Source organism: Ochotona curzoniae, unplaced genomic scaffold (assembly GCF_017591425.1).
Source record: "Ochotona curzoniae isolate NIBS_2020 unplaced genomic scaffold, NIBS_Ocur_1.0 scaffold_4937, whole genome shotgun sequence".
In the NCBI taxonomy this organism is placed as follows: domain Eukaryota; kingdom Metazoa; phylum Chordata; class Mammalia; order Lagomorpha; family Ochotonidae; genus Ochotona; species Ochotona curzoniae.
Genome location: NW_024467126.1, coordinates 460534 through 470938, shown reverse-complemented (window position 1 = coordinate 470938; position 10405 = coordinate 460534). Strand labels below are relative to the sequence as shown.

General features: G+C 64.9%; 2 protein-coding genes across 3 annotated transcripts in view; one reads left to right on the top strand and one right to left on the bottom strand.

Moving 5' to 3' along the window:
* The first annotated feature begins 625 nt into the window (after positions 1-625).
* ZFTA (zinc finger translocation associated) lies at positions 626-5158 on the top strand. Its single transcript, XM_040971006.1, has 5 exons — positions 626-800; positions 2679-3176; positions 3429-3779; positions 3984-4520; positions 4695-5158. Exons 1-5 carry the CDS (start codon positions 626-628, stop codon positions 5156-5158), a joined length of 2025 nt encoding a protein of 674 aa, XP_040826940.1.
* Positions 5159-7995: 2837 nt separating this feature from the next.
* RTN3 (reticulon 3) overlaps positions 7996-10405 on the bottom strand; it is a 54915-nt gene continuing 52505 nt past the window's right edge. For both annotated transcript variants that reach the window (XM_040971111.1, XM_040971110.1), the window contains one exon: positions 7996-9783. In XM_040971111.1, coding sequence (XP_040827045.1) covers positions 9738-9783 — 46 coding nt within the window. In that variant the 3' untranslated portion in view covers positions 7996-9737. The remainder of the gene's footprint in view (positions 9784-10405) is intronic.

The window sequence follows — 10405 nt, the reverse complement described above, 5'->3', positions numbered from 1 at the left end:
GGGGCCCCTGCCAGTCGCGCCCGCCCCGGGGCCCGCTCGCGCCGGAGGAGGCAGCAGCCCCGGGCGGGGACCCTGTCCTTGCGCCCCGCGCCTGGCCGCCGCCCCCCCGGCAGCCAGCCCAGCCTGCGGCCCCGAGCCCCGGGGGCTGACATGCCCCGAGGGGGCGGTGGCGGCTGCCCGCCGAGTCCCGGTGCGAGCGCGTCGCCGCGGACGCCCCTGGTCACCTCGGTGACCCTTGGGGAGCCGGGGACCCGAGTCCCAGGGGCGGCGGCGGCGGCGGCGGCAGCGGCGGCGGCGGCGCGGGGCCGCGAGATCCGGGCTCCCCGCGTCCGGAGCGGCCGCCGGCTGCGCAGCTTCGGCCGGGCTCCCGGCCTCGCGCCTTTCGCCCCCAGCCCCCCGCGAGCTGGCAGGAGGAAATAGCGCGCGGCCCCTTTAAATTTACCCAGGAGCCCTTCAAGGAGCCCCAGGGGCCCCAGACAGGAATCCCCACCCCGGTGCAGCCCGCGCCCGCCGAGCCAGCAGCCGGAGCCGTCCGTGCGGCCGGCCGCGCCGTGCATGCGCCCCGCGCCCCGCGCGCCCCGCCTGGGCCGCCGCCGCCGGGGGGCCCCGCGCCGCCGCGCAGCGCATGGAGCCCGGCGGGGACCACCGGAGCCGCAGCAGCAGCAGCAGCGGCGGCGGCCCGGGGCCAGCAGTGGCCTCGGCGCGGGGCCGACGGCTGCCGCCCGCAGGATCGAGCGGCGGCGGCGGCGGCAGCGGCAGCGGCGGCGGCGGCGCCGACCCCGAGGAGGAGAACGACGGCGGTAAGCGGCTGCGGCCGGCCCGGGGCGGGGGGCCCCGGCGTGGGGGAGGGGAGGGCTCCGGGCCCCCTCGCCGCCGCCGCCGCCGAACAAAGGGGGGGACCCGGGCCGGGCGGCCGGGGGCGCCACCTGGCGGGCGCGGCGCGCGGCTGCAGGGGCTGGCGGGGGGCCCTGCTCCCGGGGTCCCCCTCCTCTCCTGCTCCAAGGGCCCCCCGCGGCCGTCGGCTGAGGGCGCGTGGCCCCCCGCGCCTTTCCGACTCCCTGAGGGGCTTTGTCGCCCTGCCCGGATAGACCCCCGCCACACGCACACACACACCCCGTGCCCCCTTCGGGGTGTGTGGGTGGGTCTGTGGGCGCTTGGGGGACCCTGAGCTCCGAAACTCCGCCGCTTGACACCGGGCTGCGCCGAGGCGCGAGCCCCTTTCCTGCCCCCCACGTTCTCCCTCGGCAAGAGCGCGGCTTGGCCCCGGGAGACCCCGCCGCCGCCCTAGGCGGGCCGTTTCCAAGCGGGTGTGTTCGCGTCCAGCCCTGAAGGCGGACCCCCCTCCGACCCGCGCCTTCCCTCGCTCCTTTCCAGAATTCTTTGCTTGCCCCCCCCCAGTGGGGACCCAGCGGCCCCCAGTGCCTGCTTTGCTCCCCGTGGACACCCTGCCGGGTGGCCGCCCAGGACCCCCGGTGCAGGCCGGGGGACCCCCTGCCCGCCCACCTCCTGGACGCTCCCCCAGCCCCTTTTGTTTTTAAAGGAATCTCAGCTCCTCCTTTTTGATTTCGGCCCTTAAAGGGCCCGTCCACCTTCGGGGAGCCCAGATCCTGAGCTGGAAGGATGCTTAGACGCCAGCTAGCTGTCCGGCGCCTGTGTAGACAAAGAAACCTAGTCCCAGAGGCCCCTGAGCAAGTTCCCAGGAAGTCAGGACTCGAACCCTGGCCTCTGACAGAAGCCAGGCTTTGCCCCTGTGGCTCTCTGAGTAGCAGACACAGTGAACAGAGCCACAGACAGAACGCTGGCGCAACCCCCTCCCGTCTTTGTCTCCTTCCGGGATTCTCCACTGGGGAATGACCAGAACCTGCCCTTGGCCATCTCTAGATGGATGGCTAGGGGGCTGTCCCCCCCTCAGCGCCAGTCCCCCAATCTTGTTTGACAAACCGAACACCACTGGGTTTGTGGGGCCTCTCCGGTACCCGTCCTGCTGATGGCTGGGCAGAAAATCAATACCGACTTAAAGGGCCCCGGTGGAGGCTGGTGGACGTGGCCATGCGGAGGGCCGTCCTGGGGGTCTGGGCTCCCCCCAGCCCTGGGGGGACACCCTGCTCCCAGGCCCTCGGGCTGTGGGCCACTTTGTTGGGGCGGTCCTTCCCTTGTGTGTGTGTGTGGGACATTCCTTGCTCAGCCCATCCCTAAAGGGAGACCCCTGGGTGGGGCCGTGCTGGCCGCGGGCCCCGGGCGGGTGCGGCCCCTGGACAGGCCTGGATGCAGACAGATGGCCCCTTTTGTTGCTAGTGGGGCCCCCACTGCCTGCTTCGCGCCGGCCGCAGCCACCCCAGCCTGCTGCTCTCCCTGAGCCCTGGACCAGCAAGGCCACCTTCCGTGCTGACCACTGCTGCCTCCTCAGCTCTCCTCGAGGGCAGCCTGCCCAGCTGGGCCGCCTCACATCCTTTTGTTCTTCCTTCGTCCTTAAAGGGTCCTCACTCTTTGTACAGGGCTGGCCGCCCCTCCTGTATGCCCTCTGCCACAGCCGCCCCGCTTCCTTCTTGTCCCCTGACCCTCCCACTCCCCACCATGTGCCCAGTGCCCACTTTTTCCGTAGCCTTCTAGAGTCAAATCCCAGGTCCTGTCCCTGGGGTCTAGGGATTGAAAATCTGTCTTCCTCTCCCCTTCTTCAGGGCCAGATCTGCAACTGGAAGGGGGTGCCTTGGGGTCCTGGGGGAGTGCCCCCCTGCCTTCCTCTAGGGCCAGGGGCCCCGCCTCTTCTGGCAGGAAATACTCAGACCACTGCGAGGCCCGGGCCTCGAGGCCGGGCAAGAGCCGCATCCCGGGCCGCGACCACCGGCGCTACTACCACGACCACTGGCGGCTGGAGTACCTGATGGACTTCAACCCTGCGCGGCACGGCATGGTGTGCATGGTGTGCGGCAGCTCGCTGGCCACGCTCAAGCTCAGCACCATCAAGCGCCACATCCGCCAGAAGCACCCCTACTCCCTGCACTGGAGCCCTCGCGAGAAGGAAGTTATCAGCAACAGCTGGGACGCCCACCTGGGGCTGGGGGCCTGCGGCGAGGCCGAGGGCCTGGGGGCGCAGGGACCAGAGGAGGAGGAGGAGGAGGAAGAGGAGGAGGAGGAGGAGGGGTCCAGCCTCCAAGCTTGTCCACCCAAGGGCCCAGGTAATTCAGGGGTCTGCTGGGTGCCCTTGTACGATAGTGATGGGGGACGACAGGAGGTCTCTGAGGGGAGGGGAGAGGTGGGGAGGTCATGCAGGGGAAGGGCTGGCCGAGTGCAGTCCCCCCCAAGGGGCCAGAATCTTGCAGGATTGGGGAAAGGAAGGGAAAGTGAGGTCCCAGCTCGGGGGGAGGGGAGCTCCCCAAAGCCCTCCCCCTTTCCCCCCTCAGTTCCTTCCCTCCCTCCGACCCTTCCAGGCAAAGCCCCTGCTGCGGGGGGCTGCCGGCGTCCAGGGGCAGCGCAGCGCTCCCCGAGGGCCAGGGCCAGCAGGGGGCTGGGGGCGCAGCGCCTGGAGTGGAGGCTGAAGGAGTCGCTGCAGAGCTGGTTCCGGGCGGAGTGTCTCATGGACTATGACCCGCGGGGGAACAGGCTGGTGTGCATGGCCTGTGGCCGGGCGCTGCCCAGCCTGCACCTGGAGGACATCCGAGCCCACGTGCTGGAGGCCCACCCCAGCTCCCTGGGGCGCAGCGGCCCCCAGCGCAGCGGCCTGCTGCAGGCCTGGGGTGGCCAGCCCCCCGAACTGGCGGAGCTCGTCCAGCCCCCACCAGGTGCGCGGCAGCCCCTGGGCTCAGACACCCTCCACCCCTCCTATTAGGGCTGCAGCATTGGGGCACACACACACACACCCTGGCGGGGCGCTGACGTGGGGCTGGGGTGAGGCGCAGACCCCCTTCCCTCCGCCCCTCCCTGCCCTTAGAGCAACCCAGCCGGCAAGCAGGCTGAGCCCCTCTCCCTCACCCCTTCCCCAACAGACGATGACCTCGCCCCCCAGGACCTGACCAGAAAGAGCCGGCACTCGGCCCCCGCTGCTGGAGCCCCCTCCTCTCAGAATCTCAGCCCCTCAGATGTAAAGGAAGAGGCTGGCTGGGCCCCTGAGAGGTCCGGGCCGGCTGAGGAGGCGCGGGCGCAGGAGGCGCAGGAGGAGGAGGAGGAGGAGGAGGGCCAGGGGGCGGGAGGCCGCCGCTACAAGGAGCGCTGGCGGCTGGAGTACCTCCTGGAGCTGGACGGCGGCCGGCGCGGCCTCGTGTGCCTGGCGTGCGGGGGCGCGCTGGCCTCGCTCAAGATGAGCACGATCCAGCGGCACATCCGCCGGCGCCACCCGGCCTCGGCGCGCCTCGGCGGGCCCGCGCAGGCCCTCGTCGCCCGGGAGTGCAGCAGCAAGGCCGCCCGCCAGCCCGCAGCCCCGGCGCTGCCCGGCCCCGAGTCGCCCCGCCGCCCCCGGCGCCCCGCCGCCCCCGGCGCGGCCGCAGCCTCCGAGCAGGGGGGAGGGCCCGAGGAGGAGTGGTGGGGTGAGCCGGGGAGCCAGAGCAGGTGGCCGGGCAGGGCGTGGGAGGAAGGGGCGGCAGGACGCGGGGAGGGCGCGCTGCGTGGGGGTGGGGAAGGGCGCGGGACCGAGCGCGGCAGGCCTGCCTCCCCGCTCCACCGGCGCCAAAGGGCTTCCTTTGTCCCTTCCGTCCCTTCAGGCGACAACCGGCTCTCCCCCGGCGCTGCGTTCGAGCGGCCTGCTGAGGAAGAGGAGGATGAAGAGGATGGCCAGGAGCCCGGGGGACTGGCTTTCCCGCCCCTGCCGCCGCCTCCGCCGCCCCCGCCGCCGCCCCCGCCGCCCCGCAGCCGGGAGCAGCGGCGGAACTACCAGCCGCGCTGGCGGGGCGAGTACCTGATGGACTACGACGGCAGCCGGCGCGGCCTGGTGTGCATGGTGTGCGGGGGCGCGCTGGCCACGCTCAAGGTGAGCACCATCAAGCGGCACATCCTGCAGGTGCACCCCTTCTCCATGGACTTCACGCCCGAGGAGCGCCAGACCATCCTGGAGGCCTACGAGGAGGCGGCGCTGCGCTGCTACGGCCACGAGGGCTTCGGGCCGCCGGCCCCGGCGCCTCGCGACGGCGGGGCGGACCTCAAGCCGGGCGCTGTGTGCCGGGCGTAGGGGGGGACACAGGGTGCCTGGGCCCAGCCCTCCCGGCTGAGAGACCCTCGCGCCAGATGCGAGCACTTCCGCCGCCACGGCCTGGACCACTGCGGCGCGCCTCCCGAGCCCCCCCGCTGGCCGGGCAGGGCGCAGGATGCGGGGCGCCCCCAGGCCCATCCCTGCGCTGCGCACACGCCCTCTCCCCTGGGCCCTGGATCCCCTCCCCCTGTGTCCCCTCCACCTCGAGAAGCCGAAGCGGCCTCCCAGTGTTAGCATGGAGCGCTTTCCAGCCTCTGCCCGCCCCCAGGCGATCCCGCGAGGACCGACCCGGGTGCGGGTGCCAAGTGTCAGTGTTAAGGCCGGAGGAGAGGGTGCAGGGAGGGCGGGAGGACTCCCCGGCCCCTTAGCCTGGCCGGGGGCCCAGTTCCCTGCATGCAGCCTTGCACGCCTGCAGCTGGGCTGGCCCCGGAGCTGGACTGGATGCGCTGGCCTCATTGGTATTCTGGCCTCTCGGAGGCCCCGGCTGCCGACAGGGGCTTGCGGCGGGAGGCGGAGCGCTGGGGCGGCGCGCAGAGCCCCGGCGGGCTGGGCGGGCACCGTGCCCAGGCTCCACCCGCAGCGCCCAGCCCTACAGGTCGCGGGGAGAGATTAGCACTTTTTTTTTTTTCCCTTTGCTCCTCTCCTGCCCCGAGGGCTCCCGTTCACCGCTAAGCGCAGAGCTGGACGCTCTTGCCCCAGTGCCCGAGGCCAGGACCACTGGCTTTGCAACTCCCCCGCCAGGTCCTTTGGTGTGGCCCTCTGCACGCGTGGTGGACGCGCCCGCTCTCAGCCCCCAGGCCTGGGCCGGGTCTCCGCCAGGCCCGCCATCTCCCAGGCAGGTCCAAGAGGGATGCGCAGATTCTCCCGTGGAGAACTGGCGGCCCCGCCTTTAGGCTTTTTTTTTTTTTTTTTTTTGCTTTGTATTTTATTTTGAAACTGTATTTAATGCTTTTATATGAAAAGGGGGAGGGGCAGAGAGCTGACCCAATCTCCCTGATGTGCAAATGTCTTATTTATTATGCGTGTATCAGAGATAAGCTGTGAGGTGGAGAAGGAAGTCCGGCATGGAAAGGGTCTGGACCTTTCCTGCCTGCCCCTGGGCCCCAGCGAGGCGAACTGCAGGGACAGTTGGGGCAGGAGGCCAGCAGATGGGGCTGGAGGGTGGGACACGGGCAGCTACTGCTGGCCAGCCTGTGTAGGTGGGAAAGCAGGCGGCGAGGACCAAGGCCCCTTGCCCAACCTTCCCTGCCTTCCCGGGCCAGAGCCCAAGGTTCAAGTGCCTCAGGCCCAGCCCCCTTGACTCTTCCTGGTTGGGAGTTGGATTTTATACACGAATTTTATAGCATTTTTATATAACTCGGAATAAGAGTCGGAAGGGACCCTGGAGAACACTAGCACCCCTCCCCTGCCCCCACCCTGCCTGCAGAAAGGTGAAGTGAAGCTCAGAGGAGCAGGCACTCAGAGCCAGGTTGGAGCAGTAGAGGATTAAAGGAAAGCTCTCCGTCACTCCCAGTTAGGGACTGTGGCACCACACCGCCCCATCCCTCACTGGCAAGGTACTGAGAAAAGGGCTGCTTGGTGCAACCTAAGGCTGCTTCCTGCAGGGCTGGGGGGCCGATCAGTGCAGCGGTGGTTCCTGGGGCCGTCACAGGGCGGCGCCCTTCCTGGAGCGAGCAGGCTGAGCTCCAGCAGCCCTGGGTGCCACCTGGCGCAGCCCTCCCACCACGCCTGCCCAGCAGGACCCTGGTCGGCCTTCTGTGTTCTTTGTGGATGAGGCTGCCAGGAATTCAAGGAAGGCAGCCGGTGGACTTGGAGTGCCCGAGCTCCCTGCAGGTGTGAGCCTCTGGGTTTCTGAGACAGTATTAACGGCATTCCCTCCCTCACCCCCCTTCCTTCACTGCGTTGTTTTCAGACCCAAAACGAGTGTTACTTTTTTCTGCTCTCCATTCAAAAACAGTAGGCAAAATGGCCAACCGATTGTAGTGCCCGGGCCCACTGCCAAAGTTCAGGTAAGCCTGGGCGGAGAGCAGGTTAGGGCTGGCTGGCCCCTCGAGAGACAGGGGTGGGTGTCTTTGGAGACAGCTCCCTCCCTGCAGCGGCTGGCACAGAGCTCCCCAGGTCAGCAGCAGCTTTTTAGGGACGTGCAGGGAATGCCAGTCCCTGGTGCCCACCCCAGGTTTGCAGTGAGAAGCTGGGGTGGAGCCTGGCCGTCCATTGCCATAAGCCCTCTCTGGGATTCCGTTGGAGCTCAAGTTCCGGACACGCGATGGGGGAAGGGCCCGCGGCCAGCGTCCCACTGTGACCTCGCGGATCTGGGGTCCTCATCCCTCGGTGGGCCTCCTTGCGTTGGGACTGACAGGTGATGTATCTTCATCCTTTTTGGTTGTTGCTAATGATATGCCTGCTATTCTCACCCATATGTAAATGTTACTCTGAATACATATTTATACTCCATGGTACTTAGTGACATTACTCCAGCATTTGTATACGTATTTGTGAAGTTGTTTGCATCAGTCATTTAACAGTGGTTTCTGCCTATGTTCTCGAAGAGGGATGTGCATTTTTGAAGTCTGCGGGAGGGGTCCCAGCAGCCTCCGCGCGGGGAGAAGCCGGGCAGAGGCACCGAGCTCCTGGGGAGGCTGCATCCCGGGGCCCCTTCCGCTCCTCATCGCCCGTCGTGGTTACCACATGCACAGCCCAATGCCGGCATTCTCCCTCGTGTTTTCAAAGCCCCCTAGATGGAGGGAGTGGAAGCCATGATTGGTTTTTTCTTTATCCAAACTGTGTATAAAGAATAAAGCTAGCAGGACAGCATGGCCAGTGTGTTTTGTCTTTATTAATACCACATCAGTTTGCAGTTGTACAGGACCAGAGTCGAGCGCCAGAGGGCTACTTTATTATTACACTGCACGTACACGCACGGTTTCATTAGTCATGGTATCATCTATAGGTTTGTCCTTAAAAAAAAAAAAATCCTGTGTGACACAATGATCTCTCCAATGATCTCAACATAGCAGCAACAGAAGAGAGCCGGTGTGGGGCTGCCAGGGCAGGGGCTCCGGAGGGATGCCCAAGGATACAAGGGCGGGTCACTTCTGGGAGGGGGCGGACAGCGCCTTTCCCACTGTGATGGAAGTTGGCAGGGCAGTGGGGCTAAGCAAAGAAAAGGGAGTAACACAGAGGCCCTCTCACCTTTAACTAACTTCCCAAAAGAGGTGGGCAGTTCCCTGCCACCAGCACAGCCAGTAGCCCTCAGGAAAGTTGTTGGTCCCTCCGTGTGGCCATGATTACGTCTTACAAGCCAGAAGGAACTTACAGATGGTTTTCTTTCAAGGTCATTCAATTTTTGTGGGGAAGGGAAGAAACTTGTCCCTCCTGTGTACACAGGCATCAGCGCACTGCCCTGAAACTTGTAGAATACACTCCCTATGCGTGCACCCTGGGCCAGGGCAGAGGTGCTAAGACACCTTACGTGCCTGAAAATGAGGCGGTGCCCCCCAACCACACGGCGCCGTGGGCTGGCGCCAAGCACTGGACACCACCCGTGGCCCACGGAACACGGCCAGGTGCTCACGGGTGGCCGCGCGAGCAGAACCACAGCTCGACTGCGGGAGCCCAACTACTCGACAAGTTCTACAGACGCGGCCTGAGATGGGGGAAGACAAGCGGAGGGTCTTCTTGGGAGACTGCCCGCCACGGACTGAGGGTCACAGGGACGCAGGAAGTGGGGAGCCCACATGCAGCTTATTTTTTTCTCTAACAAGTTTACAGCAGTTACAGACATTTATTTCATAATAAGAAAAGTACAACCATATTTATTAAAGGGAGGGCAGGTGGATGGGGAGGAAAGAAAGCATGCCCAGGAATGAGTTCTCCAACTTCCACTCAGAACCGGTCCGAGAGCCCAGCCCGGGGCCCTTCCTGCCCTCCAGGGACGGGGCCTGGCCGCTCCCTCCACTCTGGGAACCAGGAATCCTCATGAGCCCCTGCTCTGCTCAAGGAGGTATCATGAAGTGGGGAAGGGGTTGTTAGAAATAGCTGCTGACCAGGCAGGGTGGGAAGGAGTCCCAGGGCTCCAGGAGAGCCCAGGGGAGGGATCTCCCGCCCCCAATTAGCTTCTCGATAAGTTAATCATTACTCCTGAACTTAGAAATAAGGACAGAACTCTAATGGGAAGCTGTGTGGGCCTCGTCCTTGAGAACCGGAGAGAAGGACCCAAGAGGCTGGGCACCTCGCTTGCTTCGCCGTTGCTGCCCATCGTGCCCGTGTTGGGGCAGGGAAGAGCTCGCCCAGCAGGACGTTACTGACCCACCCTACTAATCTGATTCTTCCTTTATTCTTCTGAGTTCTAAGATAGCAGTTCTTTCAGTCCAACATTTCTTGTGCTTGATACTAAGGGCACAGGGAAGGGAAGGAAGGGAGAAAACACCAAATGAGAAAACAAAGCTTGGAGTGCAGGCTCAAGCTGACACTGGGCACGCGCCTTCGGGGCACGAGGAAGGACGTTACAACTATGATGTGGGGTTTAGTAACTGTTGTGTTTCTGGCTTCCACCTGCTTATTCCGCCTTTTTCTTGGCAATTCCGGGGAGCTTTGCTTGGATCCTAGTGAGAAAAACAAAACGAACAAAACGGAAGTGAAAACGCAGTATTTGTCCTAGGTTTCCATGTTGACAGCGATGCTGGGCCTGCTGGAGCAATGGGAGTCGGCTGTGTGAGAAGAGGTGACAGCTGAGCCTGGCTCGGGACAAGCCTGGGGTCGGCAGGGGCGGGGGAGGATCTGGAAGGATCCGCCAGTACCGCCTCGCTCCCTCACTCGGAGCCCAAGGGGGCAGCGGGCCACGCCCTGTGGCACAGGGACTACAGGTCTTGGATTTAAGGAGTCAAAGACTGGCTAATGATTCATGATTTGATTAAAATACCAACTGACTTGGTAATCTTAGAAAAAGGGATATTTTTGAGACTTGAGTTGCAATGTTTGCTGAAGAGGACGGAGACGTGTACACAGAATGAAGGCGGGGAAGTAACCCAGGGCATTGGGCACCTGCTCGGGAGGGCACCTGCTCGGGAGGGCAGCGTGGTCTCACTCCGACCGATGCAGTGCAACCCGAGGTACCAGAGGCTTTGGAAAGGCAGCCAACTCACAGTAAAATCATCCCTCATTTTTCAGGACGGAAATTGCTTTCTTTAGTATCAACATGTTACGGGGAACGGCATCCACTTACAG

Coding starts and splice junctions, on each gene's coding strand:
- ZFTA (XM_040971006.1), top strand. CDS start 626: ATGGAGCCCGGCGGGGACCACCGGAGCCGCAGCAGCAGCAGCAGCGGC. Junction 3,780..3,983: donor GCTCGTCCAGCCCCCACCAG/GTGCGCGGCAGC, acceptor CTTCCCCAACAG/ACGATGACCTCGCCCCCCAG. Junction 4,521..4,694: donor GCCCGAGGAGGAGTGGTGGG/GTGAGCCGGGGA, acceptor CCGTCCCTTCAG/GCGACAACCGGCTCTCCCCC.